The sequence below is a fragment of the Xiphophorus maculatus genome, chromosome 17 (assembly GCF_002775205.1).
Source record: "Xiphophorus maculatus strain JP 163 A chromosome 17, X_maculatus-5.0-male, whole genome shotgun sequence".
Classification (NCBI taxonomy): Eukaryota; Metazoa; Chordata; class Actinopteri; order Cyprinodontiformes; family Poeciliidae; genus Xiphophorus; species Xiphophorus maculatus.
Window position 1 is genome coordinate 17,826,396 of NC_036459.1, and position 26,209 is coordinate 17,852,604.

At 43.3% G+C, this 26,209-nt stretch overlaps 2 protein-coding genes across 3 annotated transcripts in view; both read left to right on the top strand.

Moving 5' to 3' along the window:
• The first annotated feature begins 84 nt into the window (after nt 1–84).
• Nucleotides 85–19,314, top strand: cenpe (centromere protein E). Of its 2 annotated transcripts, none has more exons than XM_023350240.1 (46): nt 85–359; nt 1,932–2,038; nt 2,127–2,216; nt 2,355–2,473; nt 2,589–2,708; nt 2,810–2,891; nt 2,973–3,040; nt 3,118–3,192; nt 3,289–3,340; nt 3,469–3,556; nt 4,768–4,897; nt 5,034–5,153; nt 5,267–5,419; nt 5,799–5,943; nt 6,022–6,121; nt 6,712–7,135; nt 7,333–7,389; nt 7,769–7,936; nt 8,078–8,152; nt 9,345–9,492; nt 9,569–9,702; nt 9,787–9,987; nt 10,404–10,610; nt 10,677–10,814; nt 10,931–11,080; nt 11,388–11,603; nt 11,730–11,792; nt 11,887–11,946; nt 12,054–12,179; nt 12,278–12,490; nt 12,947–13,030; nt 13,109–13,225; nt 13,322–13,522; nt 13,745–13,840; nt 14,862–14,942; nt 15,120–15,242; nt 15,361–15,555; nt 15,653–15,862; nt 16,561–16,767; nt 16,908–17,099; nt 17,177–17,344; nt 17,428–17,528; nt 17,900–17,994; nt 18,239–18,374; nt 18,692–19,035; nt 19,185–19,314. In XM_023350240.1, the coding sequence occupies exons 1-46, from the start codon at nt 307–309 to the stop codon at nt 19,241–19,243; spliced, it is 6,291 nt and encodes a 2,096-aa protein (XP_023206008.1). In that variant the 5' UTR covers nt 85–306; the 3' UTR covers nt 19,244–19,314. The 2 variants fall into 2 exon arrangements, with proteins under 2 accessions (XP_023206008.1, XP_023206009.1); XM_023350241.1 differs by having other exon boundaries at nt 17,431–17,528.
• Nucleotides 19,315–20,232: 918 nt separating this feature from the next.
• Nucleotides 20,233–26,209, top strand: part of rerg (RAS like estrogen regulated growth inhibitor) — a 43,903-nt gene continuing 37,926 nt past the window's right edge. Inside the window, exon 1 of the mRNA XM_023350576.1 lies at nt 20,233–20,655. The gene's annotated coding sequence lies outside the window, so the exon portion shown is untranslated. The remainder of the gene's footprint in view (nt 20,656–26,209) is intronic.

Consider the following 26,209-nt stretch of genomic DNA (forward strand, 5'->3'; position numbering starts at 1 on the left):
TCGCACTTGTTTGACGATCTTCTGGACGCGACTAACCGGCTAACCACTATCTCTTGATACTTATCTATTTATTATTTATCAATTATTAATTCATAACTACAGCTCATATGTGACCCATTTGTGGCATTTTATATTAGAAGACAAAACATAAATAGTCATTCCAAAAATGCTACATCCTTATTGTCCCCACCACCGTGTGTGGTTCAGTCCGCGTGATGACGTTGTCCAATCAAATTAAAGCGGTGCATATTTAAAATATTGTTCTCTCGTCCCTCCAGTTATTCCCTCAAGTTTCCTGGAGAGGAAATGGCGGAGTCTGCTGTTAAAGTCTGTGTCCGTGTTCGTCCTGTTGCTGAGAGGTGAGTTTTTTCTGAACCGAGTCACTCAGAAGAAGGGTTTCCGTCCTCACCCACAGCTGACGTTAACCGTGTGTCTGTATCATGTTTCTGCCTGAAATGTTTGCATTCCACCATTTTAGAATTTAGTAAGAACTACAGAGAAGTTGTCTTTTTTTTTTTTTATTCCGCTAAGCTGTTGGTGTGAGACAGAAGCTGTTAGTATCTCACACAGCAGGAAGATGTGTGTTTTTTTTTTTTTGTGGCTCCTATACAGAATGTGAAGACCGCGGTGACGTTAGTTTCAAGTTGGATATTACATTTTCGCGGCGTCTAGCTCAAGGTTGATCCGATTCAGGAACGTTAACTTCGGCCAGGCGTTCTCTGCTCCCTCCTCTCTCGCCCGGAGGTTCACATATAGCAGGGGTGTCAAACTCCAGTCCTCAAGGGCCGCTGTCCTGCAACTTTTAGATGTGCCTCTGCTGCACCACACCTGAACAGAATAATTAGGTCATTAGCAAGGCTCTGGAGAACTGATCTACACAAGGAGGAGGTAATTAAGCCATTTCATTCCAGTGTTTTGTACCTGTGGCACATCTAAAAACTGCAGGACACCGGCCCTTGAGGACTGGAGTTTGACACCTGTGACATATAGGGACCGTCAACAAATTTCCGAACCAAACACTCCTTAGAAACAAATATCGACGTCTTGCTTCTTGACCAGCTGACACAAAACCAATTCATACTACTAGATTCAACTACCAATCTGACTCATCAGTCATTTTCAAGATTTTAAATCATTTTAATATCAAAAAGGATGTATATTTTTCTTCAGTAGCTTCTATGTCATGTGACCATTGACTCAAAATTAATGTTAAATTGTTCTACTGGACTGCCATTTTAATTCCTGCACATACACTGATGCATGAGGAAACTGCTGGACATGTGGAGGAGATGCTGTGAACAGAAGTATTGATCCACTACCAATACACACCGTGGTATCTATATTTAGATCAACATTCCTCACCATAACCCACATAAATAATTGAACTTACTGTCAGCAAGAGTAATAAAGTAAAGGTTTGATGTATAAATTAGACATATAGTTGAAATTGGAAGTTTACATACATCAAATAGACACATCCACCTTTTGCTCTTCTCACTGTCTGAAGTTAATTTGGACCAAACTTTTGTTTTAAGGCTTTAGAATTGCCAGTTTTTCTATTTGCTGAATATTATAAAAGTGAGAAATGTCAGATTTATTTATGCTCTTAAAAATCAGAAGTTTGCACAGAGAATGATAAATTTCTCTTTAAATGGTGAAAGTCTGGATGATGTCATGGCTGTGGAAACTGACACATTTTAGTTATTTAAAGGCTCACATGTGGAACACTGCTTTCTGGTTTGGCAGAATGAGAAAGTCATAAGATATCAGGCAGAGAATTGTAGAGCAGCACAAGTCTGGTTCATCTTTGAGAACAATTTCCAGCTGCTTGACGTACGTCTGTATCTCTCTGCAGTCAGCTTTTCTTTTCTTTCTTTTTTTTTTTTTTTTTTTTTTTAAGTTCTTTTCTTCCTCCCAATTTTTTTTCTAAGGGAAGAAAATGCAGCTTCAGAAAAGCCCGTCCAGCTGTTCTGGGAAAATGACAAGAAATCAATTCGTCAGATTGATGATGGAAATTCCAGCAAGTGCTTCACTTTTGGTACGCATCAAATTATATACAGCGTTAGAACTGCGTGTGTTGTGACCCACTAAGATGATTTTACTGTCGAATTTTCTCCTGTTTTCAGACAGAGTGTTTGGTGCTGAAGAATCTACAAGCCAGCTGTACCAGGACATCGCAAAGCCTCTGGTTGTGTCCACCGTTGCGGGTTACAATGGTTTGTAATAGAAATGATTGTTTTGCTCACTGCTTTGCTGTGAATCCTCATACTACAAATTCAGACGAAACAGTCTCGCTCTATTTGCACGACTTTCGTTTGATTCATGTTTTTGTGTCTGTTGCGCTTGTTTGTCAGGAACCATATTTGCCTACGGTCAGACATCTTCGGGGAAGACGTTCACAATGATGGGCAGTGACCGTAACCGTGGAGTCATTCCTCTGGCCGTAGACGACGTCTTCCAAACTATTAAAACGGTAAGCAGCTCCGTGAGACTCGCCGTAAAAGTCGCAGTACTAGTTTAGCCCGTTTACTGCTGGCCGTGCGCGTTGGGGCCAATTGTTAAGCAATCTCTCCTCATTTCATCCAAAGTTTCCAAACAAGGAATTCCTTCTCAGAGTGTCCTACATGGAAATCTACAACGAAACTGTGACGGACCTGTTGGTTGACAGCTGGAAGAGAAAACCTTTGGAAATTCGGGAAACTATGAATGTGAGTGGGTTGAATGGTTTTTGTTCGGTATGGGAATATTTGCAGAAAATATGCTGCATAACAGACGGTCTCTGATCAGCCGATTTGTGTTCACTGTGTAGAAAACGGTCTACGTGGCTGACCTGACTGAGGAGCTCGTCACAACGTCTTCACAAGCCCTCGCCTGGATCAGGAAGGGAGAAAGTAAGAGCTCGCCGTTTACAGCCGTGAACTTCTCTGTAGCTTCCTGTCAACACATGGTGTCTTTATTTCGTCTGCCTCCAGAGAACCGTCACTACGGAAAGACTAAAATGAACCAGCGGAGCAGCCGCTCGCACACCATATTCCGTATGGTAAGCAACAACTCGGCATGCAGGATAAGATGGAGTTTGCTGCTGTGGCGTTTTCTGACTTGCTAATGTTTATCTAGATCCTGGAGAGCAGAGAAAGGAGTGATCCAGCATCTGGGGAAAATGCTGATGGAGCCATTATTGTTTCCCACTTAGTAATTATTTTATTTATTTTTTTTCAAATTTGATTCTTTAAATATTTATACTTTTGATTTTGGAGAGGCAAGTTAATAATTTTTGTTTGTGTGCAGAATTTAGTGGATCTCGCTGGATCTGAGAGAGCCAGTCAAACAGGGACGGAAGGTAAAGTGGAGTTACTACTGTCCACCGTTATGTTTTAATTTCATTTAAAAGGTTTAATTAATCATCATGTTTTGAATTGACATTTCAACTTTTCTTTCATTTAATTGCACTTTCTTTCAAACCCACAGGTACTCGTTTCAAAGAAGGATGCAATATCAATCTCAGTCTGTTTATACTTGGACAGGTGATCAAGAAACTCACTGATGAAAACCAGAAGTGAGTAACCATGGTGATTCAGTTTACATTTATTTTATTCCACAAGATGCATTTAGATAACTCATCAATTCTCTCAGTAGTGTAATTAGGGTTGTGTTCCAACACTCTGACTCTACAGAGTCGATAATGATTAACTTCATTTTTCAGATGTTAGCATTTAAAAACAAAAAGTAACCATGAAATGGTTCATTTCATTTGTAGAGCGCTTTTCTAACAACTCACTTTATATGAATTGGGCAAAATTACAAATGGAACACTTCAGTATATCAAACAAATATTATCAATAAAATGTCTATGAATCAGGTTGTCCTGGTTGTATACCAGCTAGCAGGTCTGCCTTGCAGAGTTGTATTTATCTTAAAGTTTTAAATTCCAGTATTAGGACTTGCTGCAAAATAATTTTGATTCTATTTTTGAACCATATAGTTATGGGTAAAATGACAGATGGCATTAGTATATTTTTTGACTTTGCTAATGTGGCTTGTTAGTCCAGCTGTTCATTTTATAGTGACTGGTACTCTGAGGTTATGGACCACAGCTGCTGCAAAGACTGCTTCTAAAACGCTTTAAACCATCAAAATATCCAGTTCTAACACCAACTGTAAATATTAATATGCATTATAAACCATCCTGACTCTGCCAAAGAAGCTGACATTTATGTTTGTCATTTCTATTCTTGGGGATGCAGCCAATCAGTGCCAAGGATTACTTCATGTTCAAAAATACTTTATTGATCCCAAAGGAAGATTAAACTCGTATTAATTCAAATTCTTCAGAGTTATTGTAGAAAGTGATGGCTGTTGGCAGGAAAAATCTCTTGTAGCAGTCTGTGTTACAGTGAATTTGAAGAAGCCTCTGACTGAAGACAAGCAATCCCCCCCGCCCCCATAAAGGCAAGAATGGAGCTTTGAAAAAAGAAAAATCTCAAAGTCCAGAGCTACTCCATCTTGAGCAGCATAATTCTAGAATATAAACTAAAATGAATGTCACTCAGCATAGACTGCTTTCCAAACCTCAGTCAAGTAACATTGGTTGTAGGTATTTCAGCTTCATGAGTCTGTGGAATATCTGCAAATAGGCCAAAACTGAATCATGATTTGTTGGGGGGTGTTTACTGTATTTTAAACAAAATCAATACAGTTCTTGCGTTCTGAATAGATCCTTTATTTTCGGATGCATTGATTGCTGAATTTCTCGTCAATACTCTCCAGAGGCTTTACCAGCTACAGAGACAGCAAACTGACCCGCATCCTGCAGAACTCCCTGGGAGGCAACGCTAAAACGGTCATCATCAGCACCATCACGCCCGTTTCTCTGGAGGAGACCCTCGGCACTCTGCAGGTTTGTCTTCATTGTCATTTCATAGGCCAACATAATCTTGAACGTTGCCTTTAAACATTTACTCTACGTGAGACATTCTAGTTAAGCTGTCCAAATGCACAACACAACAGTATTCAGAGGAATTCCACATGTTCAGTTTGCCAGCACCGCAAAGAAAATGAAGAACGACCCTCATGTGACGGAGGTATCGGATGACGGCGCGTTGCTCAAGAGGTATCGGAATGAGATTGTAGACCTCAAACGTCGACTGAACGAGGTTAGAATGATTTGTTAATGTCACCGGGCTTCTCCGATTTTTACTCTGATCAAACTTCCTTCAGTGCAGCGCTTTGCTTTGCTTTGCTCGACTCGTACGTTCATCTCTTCCAGGTGTCTTCGGTCACACAGACCACAGTGACGGAAAAAGAGGTTCTGTCTCAGCTGCTCCAAGAGAAGGATCAGCTCCAGAGAGAGCAAGAGGACCGGATCAGAAACCTGACCAAACTGCTGGTCACCAGCTCCAACCTGGTCTCTGTTCCAAAGGTCTGTCTGTCATGCAGCGGAGAGTTGTTTCTTTTTCTTTTTTTTTTCTTTTCGTTCAGCAGAGTTTTGCTTTCCTTTAACAGAAACCCAAACCACTGCCTAGCTCTACAGTATGCACACCAGCAACGTCAGCGAATAACGTGACAAGCCACAGCTAAAAAATAAAACAAAAAACACTTTAATTAGAACCACAACTGAAGTGCAAAAAAAAAAGTGTTTTGTTTTGTAAGACATTATAGTTTGGGTATTGTTGTTATCCAATATCACGTAATGACCTTTAACTCAAGCGCAGCAAGCTGCTGGTTGACTGAAGGTGCTGTAGGCCTGGTTAACATCAGGGTTAAATACTCACTAACATGCCAGCTGTGTTCTCTATCAGATGCCGAAGCGCCGGGTGACGTGGGGAGGAAAGATGCTCCACGGCAGTCAGCCGGCCTGCGACGACGACGGGATAGCTAACATGAACGTGACTTTTAGCAGGAAGAGGAGAGCTAATCGTTTCTGTTCCGGGGATCTAGTTGAAGGTATGGAGCGACCGAAGATGGACATTTTTCTGAATGGTTCGTGTGAGATGATGGACCTGGGCTTACTGCACTTTGTAGCTGATGAAGACTTCTACCCTCACTGGGAGATTCCTGAGGAGCCTTCAGAAGAGATGGAGATGAGCCAGAGCTCTTTGACTGTTCGCAGCTTTGGGGACAGGTGGGTTCTTCATGAGGTCACCAGTAGGCCTGTTGCAAATAATCAATAAATGGCACAATAAACTAAAACATACTTGATAATCTCCATTTGTATGATTTATCGATTCTCTCGTTTTTCTTTCTACCAAAAACTGGATGATTAAAGTTTTCTGTCTGGTGTTTTGGACTCAACTAGCTTCTTTTTTTTTGAAGGACAATTTTCTTTAGAGACTTCATGACTCATTTTCTTCTCTTTTATTTGATTTATTTTTTTCATTTAAAATGTCTTCCATTTTCAGTGTTAAACGTTCGTTAGAATTTAAAGTTTATTGCTCTTTGAGAAGGTGTTCTTGCATACGTAGGCTGATATTCCCATTGTATTACTTTAAAATGATCTCAAAACAACAATTTTATTGCTTACAGCAATAACTTCTGGGACAATTTATCGTCCAGCAACATTTGTTGACGGGCCTAGTCACTAGTGGATCACGCAGTTCCAGTGATCATACTACACAAACTATTAAACTAAAGGCTAAACTTTGGAATAACTTGTCCCACTTAGTAAAAGGCAACTAATAAGCTTCTTATGCTTTTATCTTTCTCTATGTCCAGTGACCTGGCGTCTCCTGATCAAAGATGTGCTCTCTTAGAGAAACTATCCAACCTGGAGCATCAGCTCGAAACGGAGCGTCAGCAGAGGGAGGAGGCTGTGAGACAGGCCGAAACCCTGGACTGCCGAGTCGCAGAGCTGCAGGTCCAGTTGCAGACTTTGCTGAAAGAAGAAGCGGCGGAGAAGAAGCAGTCAGAAGAGAGGCTGGCAAACCTGGAGGCGCAGCTGCGAAACGAAACCCAGCAGAAGCTGGATGCCTCGTTGCAAGTGCAAGCCGCTGAACAGAAGGTTGCAGAGCTGGAGGAGGTCCTGCAAACCGAGGCGCAGCAGAAGCGGGAAGCCACTTTGACCTCCACTTTTTTGGAGATCAAAGTGTCTGAGCTGGAGAGGCAGCTGGAGGAGAAGAGGCAGTCTGAGTCTGAGCAGGTAGACAGTTGGATCAGGAGCTGCTCTCTGGAGCAGCAATGTTGAGCGGGTAGAGTTTTTATAGTACTTAATATTGTCTCTCGTTTGTATTTCATATGTTGCATGCTTTTGTAGGACTGTAAATAAATAAAAACTGCAATGCTGGTTCTGGATATAAAGTGTTCCAGTTCCTAAAATCCTAAAGTCTTGTCTTCCAGATGAGGAAAGGATTTGCAGAGAGTGTTCAGCTGTGTGAAACCTTGGCATCAGAGAAGGTAACGCTGGCCAAAGCTGCTGCTGAGCCACAACCTCCCAGTGTGGTGATGCAACTGCAATAGAAAGAATGATTATAGCAACTCCATATATTAAGTGTCCCAATAAGAAATGACGTCCATTGGGTTATTTAATCTTTAGCAAACTCTTTTACTCAAAGCTTCTTCCAAATGATATGATAACGCATCTAAAGCTAAAAATAAGCTACTACTTTACTTTACTATCTGAGATGAGATTAGAGGAGGACAACCAAGATGGACGTCTTGGGGGGGGGGGGGGGGGGTTTCATTGCTGACCACGTCATTCCAACGAGGGATGAATGTGCAGATATTTCAGGTAGGAGGAACCTAAAAGGTCACGTGTCCTGCGTCTCTTCCACAGGAAGCGGTTACTGCCGAGCGAGACCACCTGAAACAGGAGCTGGGGATGTTTCTGGAGCACACGCAGAGCTTGGAGAAGGAAAATGCTGCTCTCCACCAAGAGCTGAAGGAGAAAAAGGATCTGGAAGAGTTCAAAAGTCTGGAGCTGAAGTTCATGGAGGAACAGGAGGTAGAGTTCAGTTGAATGTCTTTGTCTGCAATAAAGTAATGAGAATCAGCCTTTTATTTAGTGATTTATGACGTGCTCAATTGACTGTTGTATTAATATAATTTCACTATTTTGTAATTGTTTCTTACTGCTTATTTGCAGAGTGAATTACAGAAGGAAATATCGAGTCTAAAGAAGGCCATCGAATTGTCTGAACATCAGCGCCTTCAACCAGAGGTAATGTTTTAAAGTGTGGCTGTGATACTTTGGCACATTTCTCATGCAACCTCTTTCAATATTTTATTTAAAGCCAAATGAACAATGCGTGTTTAGTCACGGCACGATCTCTTCCTGTTGTCAGTAGACGTGACGTTAAACTGTTAGATGTGTCCATTTTGAACAGTGAGCACAAGATCTCCCCATGGTTTTCTGGCTCCGAAGCTTCGAGTCTCCAAACCTTTGAAATAAATGCAGATCCTTCCAACACCACTGAGGTTCCGTTCAGGCACAGAGAACCACGTGAGCTGAGTTTGAAGACAAACAGAAAAAGATGCAACCTTTTTAATGTGCGTGTTCTATTAACATTCATATCAGTGTGGATTTTTCAAAGTTTATTCACTTGGAAACAAAGGTAGTTTGTTTTTTTTAACTATGCTAAATTAAACGTAGCGCTCCCTAAATTCCACCAGCACATGTTCCACCAGTGGAGTTAACCTCCTCCAACTTAAAGCGTGGATAGACGACCACATGATCCCATGTTGCTGGCGTACAAACCAATGAAAAGAACATCTGCCACAACACCAACTGTGAAATCTTAGCCTGGTTGCCACTCGGCACCTGCATGTGAGGATTTTCTGCCACCTGGACCTGGAGGTGTTCACCTCAGCAGTACTCGGCTACCTCAACAGTCAACAGTGTTGACGCCGTCGCAGTGGACAGACGCATCCTGGTGTTTTTCCCCAACCAGAAGCCCTGGATGAACCAGAACTGCTGAGGAGACAAATGGCGCGTTCAGGTCTGGAGACGGGGACCTGTACAGCTGCAACTAAGAGGCCAAGACCAACTACAAGCAGAGGACTAAGGAGGAAGTGGGTGATGTGCTGGTAAGGGGTCCAGCACATCACCCACTTCAGATCCAGCAACTCCACCGAAATCTCTGGCAACACTTCACTGGCAGAGGAGCTCAATCATTTCTTTGCTCGTTTTGAAGCTGAATCCCCAGCAGAGCCCCTAATGCAGCCACCAGTCTGTCACTGTACAGGTGGAAAACACGGAGGCTGCTGATCGACTTCACTCTAACCTGACTATTGGTCCTACTTTTATAGTTTTGGGTTAGTTTTTCCCCTCATAAACAGGATTTAGTTGTTAGGTCAGGGTTTGGGTCACTGAGCCAGGAGGAAATGTTTTTAAGTGATTATTTTCTCTCCAGATGACCCTGACAGCCAGCAAGGAGAATCTGGAGGCTGAGCTGACTGGACCTGTTCTCCACATGGCGGTGGAAAGCCATCCTGAAAAACATCAGAATGTTTCGTATGACGACGTTGAGCTCAGCGCTCTAGATGACACGCTGCCACAAAGTAATAAACCATGAATCGGGACGGTTTTCCACCTGTGACATCAGATGGGTGTTTCTAAAGCGTTCCGTGTTTCCAGATCTGTTAGGAAGTGTGAAAGTGGAAAGCGGCGTCATCAGCCTGCAGGAGGAGCTGGCTCTATGTGGAGAGGCAGAGGAGGCACTAAGGGAGCAGCAGGAGGAACAGGCTTCACTTCAGACTCCTGGAGATCAGGTGGAACCACTTAACTCCTGCTGGCTCCTCTGCTGCACCATGACTGAACCGCCACATGATCTCAGTCTGTAATTCCTGTTTCAGAGTGGAGACCTGACAGGGGAGCTGCAGGATGTTAACAAGACGACTGACGACCTCCAGTCAGGTCTGGCTGCTCAGGAGACGGAGCTGAAGCAACAATGTGCCGATTTAACTCAGCAGCTCGATGCACTGCAAGCAGAGCAGAGACAGAGCGTCCTGGACAGGAGCCGGCTTTTAGTTTCTCTGGAAGAGAAAGACGCAGAGGTGAGCGAGAAACCAGGACTCAGGATTGCTCAGTTTGACTCCATGCTGCAGTTTTTTTTTGGTCTCTTCATTCTGCACTTCTGTGGTGTTTTACCAACCACTTCTGCAGCGGTTGGTAAAACACTGAGCACGCTCTGTGTGTGTGTGACATTACTGCATCCTCTACTGCGCATGCGGGACGCTTTCAGGCCATTTGTGGTTCACACAGGAGGTCACACTTCCACATATATGCGACCTGTATGTGAACGACCACGACGATGAGATGAGACGTGATTAAATCGGGTTTGGGTCACTTCAGGCTGCGGTGTGAATGCAGCTTGAGTCACCATCTTGCATCCTCATCTTATGCAGTTCTGTTTCCTGAATAAACTTGAGTTGCCAGTAATCTGACTGGATCAATATGAATGTGTCGATAGCTGAAGCAGACGATTGAAGCCCTCCAGGGTGTAGAAGCAGAGAGGGAGGCTCTGCTGTTGGAACGACGTGTTCAGAGCTCCGCTGAAGATGGAAACGCAGCGACGGACGTCCTCAGGTCCATTCAGGAAGAACTCAGGGAAGAAAAGCAGAGGAACTCTGACATGAAGACGGCCTTTCTAGAGAAGGAGTCCGAGTTAAAGGAACATGTGAGTAAAGTGTTGACTGTGCCTTCTCCTCTCTGGCTCAGTGACGGTAACTCTGGCTCTAAACAGATGCTGAGGCTAACACAGGAGCTCCAAGATGGCGGCAGGAGCTCCACAGAGGAGGTGGAGAGGCTGCTGACTGCGGTCGCCTCTCTGACTGCAGAGAGAGATCAGCTCAAGCAGGACCTGCAGGAAAATGTGGAGCTGGTAAACAAACACGTCGTCCCCATGTATCGGCATCAAACACCTGGCGTCTAAAAATACCTGAGCATGAAGTGCTGTTGCCATGACGGTCAGAAAGCCGTACCTCGTCTGTTCTACAGATGATCGAGAACCAGGACGAGCTGAGGAGCGTCCTGGAGAAGAACCGTGAGCAGGCCAAGCAGATCAAACTTCTGAAGTCTGGAAACGTCTGCAAGCAGGATGGAGGTCCCACTGAAACGGACACTCAGCTGGAGGAAGCACAGGGAAGTGTGAGTATACCACACACACACTATCTACACACACTTTCTACAGACAGGCAAGCTGCCTAACAGTTCTGTCCTCTTCCTGCTGGTTCTAGTGCAGGCTGTGAGGGAGAGGATAGAGGGGACTAGCAAATAATCTAACACTAAAGAATGGGCAGACAAAGAATAGAAAAGTAGAGCAGCTAAAGAACTGAACTAGAGTCAACCTGTCAGGTTCTACTCACGTCAAGTGTCAAAGATTCTCATAGAAAATCAGATGAGGGCTCGCTTTGCTCACAAAACATATTAAAGTTCTGTTTCCCGTTTGCAACAGATGACCGCTTTAAGTGAGGAGCTGAGGCAAACCCAGGCAGAAAAAGACGGACTGCTCTCCCAGAGCGCAGCCACTCAGACCACAGAGGAGCTGGAGGAGCTGCAAGGCAGACTGGCTGCTCTTACCGAGGAGAGAGAGGAGCTGCTGCACGCAGCGGAGAGGCTGAGAGGGGAGAAGGAGGAGCTCCGAGCACAGCTGGAGGAGAAGACCCACATGGTAAAAACTCTCGGAAGCAGCCCAACTGCAACAAACGTCATTTATGTGTGGAATAATCCTTCATTTGACTGAAACCTGGTGCCACCCAAAGCCTCAGTGGTTCTCATAGATCCTGTTCTCTTGTAGATGCAGTGCGAGATGCAGCAGCAGCAGCTCCTCTCTGAAGCGAATCCACTGAAAGACAAGCAGGTTCAACTTCATGCTGCTTTATCTTCTGTCTGGTTACGTCTGCTTTTCTCCTGTTCTTCAACCCAAACGGTTTCCTGTCTGTTCTGGGCTCCAGATCCAGCAGCTGGAGGAGCTGGAGCGTCTGAGGTCTGTTCTTCAGGAGAAGGAGAAGCTGGTGAGCCGTTTCTCAGACACACACTGTGGTTTTCACCCACTGAAAGCAGGCGGCAGTCTGAGGGAGACTGCTGAGCCTGACGTTGAACCATTTGTTCTCCGATTCAGATGCTTGAGAAGCAGGAGGAGCTCCAGGTGCTGAAGGAGAGCAGGGAGAGGATGGAGGAAGATATGATGGAGCTGAAGAGTCAGCTGGTAGAGATGCAGAGCAGCAGCTGCAACACACACAAGCAGGTACAACAGAGGAGAGCACTAAACAGTTAGTTTAGCTCCTGAATATCTTGATCTATAAAAAAGGCCATGTTCTCCCTTCATTTCTCCTTCTTGCCAAGTTTGCTGAGGAGCTGGAGTGTGTGAAAGCAGAGAGGGAGGTTCTGCTGGCCCAGAGGGACGCTGTGAGCCAGCGGTTTGAGGAGGAGCTGGAGAAGCTGCAGAGCTCCCTGGATACCGTCGGTCAGGAGAGGGAGGAGCTGCAGGAGGAGCTGAGACAGAAGCAGGAAGCTGAGATGCAGCTGCAGAGAAGAACGGAGATGTTGGAGGCTGAGGTTTGATCATAGAGAAATTCTGTTCCCAACTCTGCAGCCCTCAGTAAAATGTCTTTGTTTTTGGTTTTTAGTTCTACAAGACACCATAATTATATTTAAAAAATATATAACAGACAAGTTTATTTATTCTGTTGACCAGTGTTATTGGTTTCATAATTTTGGGGTTTTAAATATCAGCTAGTTCCTCTGTCTAGTTAAAGTTTCAGCGTGGTGCGTTTTATTTCCCCATCTTGACTTTGCAGAAAAGCTTAACGGCAACAAACAGAACAGACGCCGTCGACTCTGTGACTCGAGTCTCGTTTACCGATACCAGCTGCTGATGTCGTCATTCTTTAGTGCATCTCAAACATCCAGCACACTGTATCTATATGAGGGTTTTAGTGCAAACGGAATAAAACGCAAGCTGTGTATAACTGCCAGTGGCGGCCATCTTGTTCACCGTCTCTGTATGAACAGGTCAGGGAGCTGAACGCGTTTGTACAGAATGTTACTGAGCAGAAGAGGCAGCAGGAGCAGCAACTGCAGCAACTTGGACAAAAGGTGAGCTTCATTCCTGCTCTCAGTTCTCACTGAAGGTTTTAGTGGGAACTCATTCAATCGTTTTGCTTTTCTTTGAAGGCTTCCTCAACAGAAGAACTTCTGAATGCTCTGCAGTATGACTTGCGCCAACAAAGAAACGTGAACTCTGAGCTGAAGAAAGCGAGTGAAGAGGAGAAACGTTCTTTGGAGCAGAAGGTTAAAGTCGGGCTTTGTTTTCATCTCTCCTCCAGAGCTGTTCGGCTCCACTAACCCCCCTCCGCCCTTTTTTTTTGCTTTACTTTTCTGTTACAGATAACAGAATTATGTAACAACTTGGAAAGTGTTGAAGCAGAGAGAGACTTTCATCTGTCAGACAAAGAGGAGAACCTGCAGAAGCACAAAGAAGAGATGGAGAAGCTGCAGCTCAGCGTGACGGCTCTGAGTCAGAAGAGCGATCTGCTGCAGGAGGAGAAGGAGCAGCTCGAGGCGCAGCTGCAGCACAACATCAACATGGTATGTAGTCCTTTCCTCTAGAGCTGCTGCCATCCTGCAGCTTTTAGATTCATTCCTTCTCTGACACACTTGGATCAAACCTTTTGACTCTGGCACTTTCAGAGCAGAAATGCATCTGAAAGTTGTTGGTATGGCAGCTCTGGAGGACTCCTGATCTTAAAGGAACGACTAGTGGGCTTTAGGGAATACCTACACTAACTGACCTGTGACCTCTGATTGTAGGCGTCAGCCTACCAGGAGAAGATCACCCAGCAGGAGCTGCTGATGACGCAGAAGCAAACGGAAAAAGACGAACAAGAAGCAACATTTCAGCAAAAAGTATTTTTTTTTTCCCAGTCATTTTCTTCTCTTCCAGTTTTAGGCTTTCGGTCAGTTCAGCTGAACTGCTTTAGTCTCGTGTTGGGAAAGAACTGTGGAAGCCAAAAATGTTGTCCCAACCTCACACGGTGGCATCGGTATTGCTGGGAATCAGAATTCTGGTTGATGTTTGGTTTATGTAATTAATTGTTCCATTTGTTACTAATAAAATGTAAGCCCTTTAGTTTAATTGGGGCATTGGTCATAAGCCAAACAAAGTTTCACGTTCAGGAATGAATTCAGACGATCAGCAGGAAAAACTCTTCACACGACAAGGAGTGATCACTGACACTCTGCTTTCTAATCATGTAGTAATTGATCAGAGGTTTTGTGGGATTTTTAAATTTATTATTATTTTTTTACCGTTGACTGATAAGAGCGACAGTGAACGCCTCATTGATCAGCCGGTACAGCGCTGAACTGTTCAGTCACTTGGAGAACTCGCTGTTCGTTACGCCCACTAGTGGCGAACTGCTGCAACTACAGCTTAATGCCTCCATCAGTCCCAATAGAAGTGCAGCTTGGAAATAATTTTTATCTAAATAGGCTGGTTCTGTTCTGGGGACGGCTGTGGAACGTCTGGAGACGATGAGGCAAAGAAGGATTCTTCGTAAAATCAAGAAATTGATGGCCAACCCTGACTATCGCCTTCATGAGCCTATTGGGGAAAACGGTGTTTTTGACCAGAGGCTTCTTCAGATTCACTGTAACACAGACTGCTACAGGAGCTCTTTCCCGCCAACAGCCATCACCGTCTATGATAACTTTAAAGGATCTGAATTTTAATGATTTACAACATTTAATTCCCTTCTGTATCAAAAAAGTATTTTTGAATTTAGCTTATCGCAAACTGTATCCTAATGACCTTAGCAAACACACAGTATGTTTACTTTTGCGCGTTAGGATGAAGTAATTCTTGAGCGTTTAAGCTTCTCCAGTCCAGCCTGGTGGTTTCTGAGCTCTGCTTGTGTTCTGCTGACAGTGGCAGAACCTGCAGAAGGAGCTGCAGCTGCAGAGGGAGGGAAGAGCTCAGTCTGAAGCCCAGCGCGACGCCTCCCAGCAGGTTTGTGCAAACAATCACATTCTTTTACTTTTTTAAAATTCCCAGCACCTTTACTACTTGTTTTTCAGTCCCAGCTGTGCTTTTGGTCGTTACAGGAAAATCATTTGTGGAAAAAGTTCTGGTGTTTGGCTCTTCAAACCAAACTTTAGTCATCTTTATTTATCTTTATATTTTCAGCTGCTCAATGAAGCAAACGTGTCTCTGTCAGCCCTGAGACAGCAGCTGAACAACCTGGAGCAGAAGCCCAATGCACTCTGGGAGACTCTGTCACACCTGCAGGACTCTGCTGATCATCTTGATGTAATTCATGTTTAGGTTTGATTTATGTAGAGGCAATCCGGCCGATCATCATTTGATGCTAGATGATGATATTTTCTGACTCTTATGTTCCTAAAACCACAAAAATGTGTCATTTTAGGCAACCTTTGGAAAATTCCAACAGTTTAGAGAAATGTGCACAAAGACGGCCTCTGAAACCCCGGAGAACGTTCTGAAAGTCCAGAGTTTCCTGAAGCTTTCTGACCTGAAGGACCTTCCAAAGTCCAGGCTGGCTGTCTTCGGTGACGTTTGTGAGCTGGGATTTCAAACCTGCAGCAGTTTCACAAAGACTCTTGTACTTATTACTCTTGTTCCTGTTTTCTAGAAGCAATTAAAAAAAATGTTGACCACTTCCACTGGAAACTGAACATTTCTGCTCTTCTGATTGTTAGGAACAGCTCACGGTGCATCCACGTGTTTATATGAAAACATTTGAGCTGCTGGTGAATATAGACCTGGCTGTTTTTGAGGAGAGACGGCTGCAGGACTTGCTGACGTCCAGAGTTGACGCGCCTAAGTTTTCCCTCAACATCGAGGATTTCCACTCCCGGTGGAATCAGAGGCTCTCTAAGCTTCTGGACAAACGTCGGCTCTACCAGCAGGTAAGATCTGCTCCTCTAATTAACCCGTTTAGGCTTATTTATAAAGTGAACATGGAGTTGCAGATGAGCCTTTTACTACAAGCCGCTCTAAAAGGGCTCCAAGCCAGTCTGAGCACCACAAACCAATGATGTATCCGTGATTATTTTTCCATAGGGTCAGACTTTCAGACATACTGAAAACTGCAACATTTATCTTTTAGAAACAATTTAGCAAAACTAAAAATACTTTTTTTGTTTTTTCCCCTAAAGCGATCATAACATTCATAGCATCCCCTTGGATCAGTCTTTCTCCAACTGTGGTCCACAAGGTACTGCATGTAAACAGTTTATCAACGCTGCCGTTCATTCAAAAGAAAAGCTGAAGTTATTGGTGTAAAGAAAAATCCAGGAGTATCCATCTGATCGGAGGAAGTCGAGTTATACCTGCTGACTGTCGTCCAGCAATTTGATTCTTTTTTTTTTTTTTTTTTAACGACTTCATGGCGTTAGAAAGTATCTGCCTGTGGAGCTGCAGTGGCTCAGCAGTGAGTGTAGGTGGAGTTTGTCCTTTCTGCTTTGGATCTACATTAAAGCTGTCCAAATGGGTAAAGACTGCTGTTCAGCATCTGCCCTGAGTACGGTGTGGGTCTAAATGACTGCTTTCAGCTCTTTGTTGAAAACGAGAGGTTTAACATTATGCATCTTGATTTACTCTGTAGCAAATGGAGAGCATTTTGGAGAGGCTCTGGGCCAACCTGACTTCATATATCGCAGTGCGACAGGCTGAAGTTCAGGAGAGGGTCAAATTCAACGAGTCTATCGAGGCCGCCTCCAGCCCACCGGTCATCAGCGAGCTGGAGCGAATCCTCGGCCAAGAAGCTGAACGGAGGCGACTTGTGGTCCAAAACGGGACGATGCCTTTACAGGTGCGCTTTACCAATAACTGTTTAGTTTCTCCTAGAAAGAGTTCAATCCATCTGAGTTTGAATATTCCCTAATGCTAATATTTTGCTAGTAGTTTTTTTTTTAACACTTTTTGTCTGTCCTCTCTGACTGGCTCTGGTAGGTCATCAGTGATGAGCTCAGTAAGATTTTGGCTGAACTAATGCAGATGGATAAACAGAGAGATGGTCAGCTTAGAGAAGAGAGGAGGAAGACGTCATCCCTGCTACAGCAGCTGGAGGGAACGCCTGCGATACCAAACCTGTCCTCAGTCCAGGACTACCAGCAGCTTCAGCAAGCAGCAGGAGAGCTTACAGTGAGTCTGATGTATAGAGGTCGGCCTCTTCACATTCTGGGTGGAACATGCTAACACCTGTTATATGCTCGTTTCAGGCTCTGCAGGAGCAGCTAGAGGAGGCGAAGGCTGAAGCCAAAAACATGGGGTCCAACCACAAACGGACCACTCAGCTCCTGCAGACTGAACTGCTGGACACTAAAGTTCTTGTAAAGGAGAAGGAGAACACAATCCTGACCTTAAAGGTCAAACTGGAAGAGTCTGAAGTATGACTGACGTTTCTCCGCACAGGTTCTGCTTGAGCTTTTTAGCTTCACTTTGCTAAAGGCGGTTGTTCTCTCTCGTTTAGAAGAATGCATCACTCAGTGCAGCTCAGCTGAAAAACTTCCAGAGCAAACTCCGTGAGGAGGAGGTGAAGCTGGCCTCCATCACACAGGAACACCAGCAAGAGTAAGAGCCCCTGGATTTACCCCCACTCTTTACTTCAACTCTTGAGCTCTGACTCTGCAGAGTTGAGGCATCAGTGTGTGTGTGTGTGTGTGTGTTGAGGTTTTCTTCATTGAAAGCAGTGAAGCCCTCTTAAAGTGGGAGGCTTTCTTTTTGTAGTGACACATTAGCTGGATTTTTTTTTTTTTATGGCATGGAAAGTCAGAAGAACTAGCAGAACATTAAATGCAATCTTGCCCAGAAACGATTTCAGAAGAGTCCAAAGAGCAGAACTGGCTGTTTGGACTGAAGAGGCCGTAGACGCTAGCGAGATGCTACGACTGATTAAGATCTGCTTGTTGCTGTAATGCGTTTAATGTTGGTTCTGCTTTCAGGATGGAGAAGATGAAGACGGTGCTGAGTGTGAAGGAGGAGTCTCTGAGGAAGCTGAAGCAGGATCTGAGATCACAGCATCAGGGCGAGGAGTCGTGTAAGTCAGTCTGTAGTGAATCGGCTCAACACGTCGCAGAAGGTTTTACTATTGGATTTGAACCAATTATTTCACTACATTCCCCTCATAATTAAAGGTTAAATTGAGTAGGAATAGAAACAAACATCAGTCATGAATGTTATAACTCTAGTTCTGAATCGGGTTTTTGAAAGAGGGCCACAGATTTACCAACGATTGGATCCAGTAACTATTGGAAACGTGTTGCTTTTTGTTCTCCGTTTAGTCCTCACAGGGAAGGAGCTTCACGCTCGACTAACCAACCCCAGAGGTACGATGATCCAGAGCAGCATTCTGTTGGAGAAGACCAAGCTGGAAGAAGAGGTGAAACAGCTCCGGCTGCGGATCACTGAGCTGGAAAGGTAACTGGATCCAGTTTGGTTTTTATGTCCATATGTGCTGTAGACAAAGTCAGAAAGTGGTTGGTTTGGATGCACTTTAAAACAACCTGACTGGAGTTGGGATTTCTGCCTCAGATTGATTCAACTCTAAACAAGATCTCAGTCAATCAAGTTTGTTTGTGTAGCACATTTCAGCAACAATTCAAAGTGCTTTACATCATAAAAACTTGCAATAAATGTGAGCAGTTGTCACAGAACCAGAAGAAAATGCACCAGTGCTGTTGGTTGTGATGCTGGGGAAAGTTCAGACTTCTGACCTCTGACCTTTCTCTCATCAGCTTGGTTTCCTGCCAGCAGGAGGAGACTACCAAGTGGAAGAACAGAGCAATCAGTCTTAAAGGGAAGAGCAAAGCCGAGCAGGACAGGATGACCTCCCCCTGTACTCCTAAGAAGAGGGCCCTGTGTCCAACCTCAGACAGCACCTTGTTGTTCAGCCCCACTAAAAAAAGTTACCTTCCTCCTAAGAGAGCCCTGGATTCTCCTCGGAAACCTCTGGTCAGTGCAGCCTCGCTGCTGGACTCTCCCAAAAGCAGCTTTTTCAATGCAGGTGAAGGTTCAGAGCTGCTGACCAGAAACTATCCCACTCAGTTCTTTGATAACTCCAACCTTGGAATCAAACCCGGTAGGTTCTTAATTCTAAACTACTGTGCCATTTCCAAATTCTGAAGTAGGAGTCTAGATTTCAATCGGCTTGTGAAGTCTACAGTCTGACCTGAGTTTTTAGTTTTTATGTACATTTCTTAGGATTTTTATTTTATTGTCTCTTTGCAGATGAACCAGCTGCTGAAAAACCGGACTTCTGGAACGATGGCAACTGCAAGACCCAGTGAAAGGAATTTTAATGTCTTTTGAATGTGTAAGAAACAAATTCTAAATAAAATTTTAAATAAAGTTGGATTAATGCTAAGAAAAGCTGTCTAGTTTTACATGTGTGACCTACATTAGGGGCTGGCGACATGATTAGTATAATACCAGACATTGGGACATTTACGAGAAAATATTAATATGGGAGCAAAGTGGGAAGAGGGGGTTATATTTGGTAGTTTTCCAGCCAAAACGGGAAACTTGAAAGATATGCTTTATGCTGCGCTCCAAATTATTGGTGCAGTATTTTCACTATTGCTTGTGATATTTTGTGAGCTCCAAATTCTACGGGCCGAATCTTTAACAGTTGAGCTTCGGCAGTAACTAATATTCACAGCCGCTCACCTCCAGCCCGGGCCCCATCAGCAGCAGTGTGAACGCTGTTGAGCACAAACACGCCGCCTCCTGCAGCAGAGAGTAAAACAGTCGGAGGGTGAGGGACCTCAAAGGCACTCGGGCCATCAACAATGAAAGGGACAAAAGCTCAAGTTCCCTCCAGCCCCCATGCACATGCTTGATAAAACATTTTGAATTGAATTTTCTTTTTTTTTAAACAAGGTTTCCATTCAGTCACATATAGAACCACATATCCAACAACATGTACTTGAAAGCAGATTTGAGTAAAATGTTTGTTGTTGAACAAGGACTGAATTTAAACTAAACGACAAACTTCAAAACCCCGTAAAACAAACTTTCCTGAAATGACAATTATGGAAGACATTTTTTAATGTTTTGGATGCATTTTTAAAAAAATGTTTTACGATATTGTTCATATCGATATCGTAACAAACACAAGGAAAATCCTTCAAGATCTCAGTCAATCAGATTTTATATGTATATTTTATAACATTTATTTCTTATGTTACAAAATAAGAAATTTTATCAATTTTAGTACGAGCGATTTTGTGGCTCTTAAGCGCGTACGACTTTGAGTCAAAGCTAAAGTGTGTGGAATCTCCCTTTTCCAGCGCAGGAGCGTGTGTTACATCGTTCTGCCACTAGATGTCACTGCCCCCTCAGTACCGACATGCGGCTGCATGCAGCAGCGGCGGCCGCCCGGTCACGGGGACTCCTGACAGGGACTCCTGCCGCTCCCCCCTCTGTATATTTCCGCCTATCCGGTGTTTCCAGGATTCATTCATCTCTGCCAGAGCTGCGGCTCGGTCTGCTCTGACAGCGTCCTACCGTCCATCCACTCGTCTGTCCACCAATCTGTCTCCATCCTTCCTAATCCTGCTGCGCGTCGTGTTCGGATCTCCATCTCAGAAGGTCCAACATCCCTTTCATCCACGGAGCCAACTTTTCCTCTCCGTTCCTCCCCTCCTGCGACAGTACACATTTTATCCCCTCCAGATCCAGAGATTATTTCTCCAGTCCGGTGAGTCTGTTGTTTCTTGAAGGTGGATAATGGAGGTGTGTCATATGTGACAGCGCCGCATTATTAAGGTGTGGAGCAGAGCGGACCTGAGGAGGTTTAACATTTTACCTGCAGGGGGAACCTTAAAGGAAGGTCATGGCATGTTCTCTGTGAGATCAAAGATCGTCTCCAAGCAAAACGGACTAAAGCTGTTTCTATGGTAAAGCTTAACATTTAATGATAAAATCTGGCTAAAAATAAAACTGACAGATGAAATAAACTGCATCGAGAGCAGAGAAAGAAACTATCTAGTATAATTCGGGTATGCAAACTCTAAATTGTGCAGTAAATCACTTTTTCAGGCAAAAAGGTTCGAGTGTTTATTAGTTTCTAACTGAAGGCTCTGGGTTTTATTGCAGGAAATCAAAGTATCAGGGAGTCTGTGTTAAAATTTTTCCCATGTAATTGTTTTTCTTGCACATTACAGTTATGGACTACAGTACCGGTTACTGAAATCAGACTAGTCCAAGACAAAAAAAAAGATGCAAATATATATAAATATATATATATATATTAGTACATCCTGGATCCACTTCAGGATGTACTAATTGGCATTCAAGAGCGTCCCCTAGTGTTACATAACGGGCCAGACCTCAATGGGATTAGGAGTCATCCACTGCACAGGTAGGTGTCTGCCAAACTCTGACGAGTCCCGAGAAAAGATCTTGGTTCGGTCTCAGGAAAGATACAGACCGATTTGGACTGGGTTCAGTCGTTGGAGCTTAGGACTCATGTCAGCCAAAAAAATAGATCAATAAAAGGAAGGGATGACAATGGGAACTTCAGTTCCTATCCCTGGTATTTGAAAAAAAAACAATGTGCTGAAAGTGTATAAATCATAATTATTACAATTTAACGCCTGGAACCATGAACTGTAGCCTCACTGAATTGCATTTCCATTACAAACGAGTGAATTATTTATTTTTTTATATTCTGATCATGTTAAAAGAAAAACACAGTTTCTCCGGTCTTTTCTTTTCATTAAACAGGAAATGCTTTTAAAATCACATGCGAGTTAATTTGTTTATGCAACAAGTCATCAAAAATCTTGGCAGGAACAGGTGTAAACATGAGATCTATATTTCAGCCCGAGGAAACATCTGCATCTTATTGTTACTGTCACTTGCAGTTTTGCGAAATGCACCAATTTGATACGACTGGAAAACCGAACCTTTTTATTGAAAAACCTGAATTCTACCCAAAATTGGTGTACATTTCCATTAAGTACATTTATTTGTGTACTTCCAATTTATACCATTTTATGGCCAATGAAAATGCAGCTAATAACTTCCACAACTCGAAAACAAGTTCAGAAGGCATAAAGTCAGGAGAAGTCTGTAAGCAGTATTTTGGAGACCAAATAAACTGGCACCCCACCCAGGAGTATAAAAAGCCCAATGGAGAATCAAGGTTGTAAGTGACCTCAGATTTCTTCTGTTGTTTTGAGACAACGCTAACTTAGAAAAAAAACCCCAACTAATCTGATCAGTAGCTTTCAAGCACTCATTGTTTAGAATATTACACTTTTTTGCTGTTTGTGTAAGAAGCTTGTATTAGCCAGTTATTTAGACAAGCTACCTGCTAAAATAGCAAGCTAATTGTTGGCTATTTAACAAAGATGCAGCTTGAAACGTATCAGATGTTCTTTTAAAACACTGTCCTCAAGCCATTCAGGTCTTTAAGCTCAATCCAAGCTGAAATTATTGTTTTTTGTTTTTTTCATTTTGCTCTCAAATCATAGTAAAAGTATTTTGGCGGTTTTGAAACATTGCTTTCAGAAACAAGTGTACAGTATCATACTGGTACATAAGTACATTGATGCCGGTTTTCGACTTCCAGCAAACACAGAGACGGGTTCAGACTGAGTTCAGCTTGTTAGGTTCAGACTGTCTTTTTTAACTTGCAGTAAGTAGTAGGTTAGTTCTTCCACTGAGAAGGCTACAAAGCTACAAATGTCACAAAAGAAAACTTAGTTTAACCTTTCTAAGACGTAGGAAGCCTTTCTCCGCTCACTCTCCTCCTGCTGCCCTGCGCTTCCCTGTGTGTATTTTGGTGACAGCCGTGTGGTTTGCCGTCTTTCTATAGTCGGTGGTGCAGGAGATCTCCTCCCATGGTTTGGAGCTCTACGGTCTGTAATCTCTGAAAGCCACAGCACCACCACCCAGATTCATTTCTCAAAGTAAAACTGAGACAAAACCCAGCTGGGCACTCAGATTGGGGGGAGAAAGGAGAAAGGAAACATACACACGTGCCCTATTTGCCGATTTGGACGTGGAGCACAGTTCCACGTGGAGCAAAAACAGCAAAATTGCACATCCTGGATAAAACGTTTTGGAGTTTTTTTTATACATATATTTTTCTGAAATCAACATTTTTCTCTCCAAAGTTTTTGACAATAATTTTAGTCAAAGCCATGATGAATATATTGGATATTAAGATGATTTTATAACATAAAATATGACAAATTGAAATGCAGTAGAATAAATGACTATATTTTTAAATAACTGAGAGGTTGTATTTGATTTAAAAAAAAAATCAAATCTCTACACTCGTGGGCTGCCCAAGCTTGCCTTAAAATACCTTTATTCTTCACAGTTTTCTTAATTTCTTTGCTTTGAATGGGATTAAAAAAAAAAAAAACACACAGCAAATCTTACCATATTACTGCACCAAGAACCACTTAAGTAAGCGCCATGAAATCCTCTGAAAAAGACCCAGAGTTTTTGTATTCACAAAATGTAAGCAAAAATGGAGTGGTGTCAGATTTTAATGGTAGAAGGATTTTTCTTTCTTCTTCAGCAAAAGGCCACGATCCATTTAACATGCCGCCGAACTGCGCCGCAGTTCCCTTCAACTGAGCCGATGCCTGTAGCTGGACCACATCAGAAACCCGTTGTGCATTCACACATCCCCAAACGAACCGAACTTTCCAGGCTAGCGTTCAGGTGAGCTTTTACCCAAGCAGGATCTGAGAAAATGAACTCATGTCTATGCAGAACGGACCAAGGAGCGGCCAACAGAAAGATCATCGCTTCATATTATCAGCGTTCATAACTGCGATTGTCTCCGGCATATTAGATATAAACCTCTGGACCTGGACCTTACTGATACAGATCGAGTTGATCAGTTTGTTGACTTCTGTTTGTTCACTTGCTTCTTGACAACAGACATAGTTTCTCATTCAGAGTTTCCTGATGATGGGACTAGATTTTCAACGTCACAATCTTGGAAGCACATTATCTTGACTCTGGCTTGGTGACATGGCTCTTCATCATCATCATCATAAAAAAAACAAAAAAAAAACCATATCATAAAAGTGTACTTGGATTTGCTCTTTGCGGACACTTTGATCCCACTCTTTATGGAGGAGTAAGCCCAGTTCTTGGACGAGATAGAAATCTGAACATCGATCAGATAGCGTTTGGAAGGAATGGAACGGCTCAACTGTTCTTCTCCTGATAAATGGTTCCTCAGAAGAACCAGAATCAATCTTAAAGGTTCATTTTGCACGTCTTGCAGAATTCCATTCTGTTCTTCCTCTCACTCCCTCGTCCTGCCGACATGGGGCATGCTCTGCACCGGTGGCAACAGGACTCTTTAAGAGACGCTCTTAAACATACCGGACCTATCTGATAAGTAATCAGACTTGGATAAATCAAATTCAGCATGTCTCCTGTCACAAGAAACAGAGCTGTCGTTCACATTATTTGGACGTATTCTGCAAGCGAGTTTGAATTTTCGCCGTCACCGGAGACCTTTGACTCCCCAGAGTTTTTTTTTTGTTGCACTCCATATTTATGTGTTGCGTAGCGAGAAAAAAAAAAAAAAAAAAAAAAAGCAAACAAGTGTATTTGCGTGCCACGTCCTGTTAGCCCGAAACCCGACACTTTTGATTCTGCCATCCCAAATGTATTCTCCTGACTCCATGAGCAGAGTTGAGCTCAACAAAGCCTGTCCTGGCGCGTCCGCCCCCGGCCTGGATGGAGCTGCGATAAAGTGGATAATGATCACCCTGACACGCAAAGGGTGGCAAACAAAAACACCACTGTTTCCAAAAAAAATAAATAAAAAATGCTCCAGCAAGGACATGGTTGTTGTTTTGACTCTACCTGAGTTTACAACAATGTCTCATTTTTCTTCGCCCCCTTTTCTTTGTAAACTTTTTGCTCTTTTAAGCAGAATCTGGACTCGACAGCTAAGATAGGAAAATCCTGGTGTGACGTCAGCGTCAGTCTCTCCTTCGATGGAGCAGGTGGAGGCCATAAATGGAAAATGGTGAGGAAGAAATGATGGAGTAGGGAGACTCCGCTTGTGCAGCTCCTCTTATTTTCCTCGAAGGTGATTCCCTGCTGCAGCGTTGGAGAGCCAAGAGTCCACGCACTTCGTCTGGTTCGTTGCGGCCGGATGCAGGAGAGCTAAAGCAGGAACCAAAGATAAGAGCAAAAAGATCATTGGTTGCCTTTAAAAGTCATTAGAGGAAAACTGGCCATTTGATGCAAAAGTTCCAGAACCCTGCGTGGACAGAAATACGTTTTCTCTACACTGTTTGTGTTTGAGACGTTGGGAGAGAAGTCGTGCTGAGGTTTGCAGTGAAACAGAACTAAATATTGGCGTTTGTTCTGGTTACATTGTTACTTTGCCATCATAACCCAGTAGAGGAAGAGACATCCTTGCTGGCGTGTGAAAAACTTGAGACAGCGTTCAATACAGTTTTCAGTTCTTAATAAGAAACGTTCACAAATTGATGTCTAATCTTTTTGCGCTAGGTAATTAATCTGCACATATACAAGAAATATTAATCTTGTCAGCAAAATGAATTTTCATGCTATGGAGAAGGTCAGGACACTCCTACTTGTAGACTGTTCCTTGTACAGTGACATAGCTGATTGCTAACTGAATTTTTTTTTATTTTTTTAGTTCCGCTAAAGCTGCAGTGCTACACCAACACAATTTGTAGCGGAAGCTATTGCTAAAGTGCTAACTCCAATTCAGATATCTGCCCTGGCAACACTTGAGCACCAATTTCATTTTGAAATTATAATTTGATGTCTTGCCACATTGTCGTCATGTTTATGTCTTGTTCTCCGCTGTCCGTGTTTTATTTAGTTCCTGTGTGTTTCTTGTTTCTTCAGCACAGATGTCAAATGTTACTCAACTGAAAACGTGCAAAGCAGCACAGTGAATTAACGCGCTAGAATTTGTTCAGACACAATCCATTCAGGGGAAGCTAACTGTGCTAAGCAATTTCAAGGTGAGAAAAAGCGCTAAACAAAAAAACCCCAAAAAACTCTATCAAAATGATGTCAAATGTCCACATATGTGAAAAAACAACAACAAAAAACAGACTTATAGCACATTTTCAACCAATCCGTATATGGAGATCAGTGGATTGCTGCATACGTCATAACCACATGCAGCTGCTTGTAGAGGCTCTCCTTATGTTTTCATATGGCTACAGATGACGGACAAATGACACCATAATCAAGGCATGTGGAGGTTGATGCACTGTGTGTGT

Bases quoted from the DNA above. Each gene is read 5' to 3' on its own strand.
- cenpe (XM_023350240.1), top strand. From the start codon at position 307: ATGGCGGAGTCTGCTGTTAAAGTCTGTGTCCGTGTTCGTCCTGTTGCT. The intron at 11,081-11,387 runs GTGAGTATACCA...CGTTTGCAACAG, and splicing joins TGGAGGAAGCACAGGGAAGT to ATGACCGCTTTAAGTGAGGA. The intron at 16,768-16,907 runs GTGCGCTTTACC...TGGCTCTGGTAG, and splicing joins ACGGGACGATGCCTTTACAG to GTCATCAGTGATGAGCTCAG.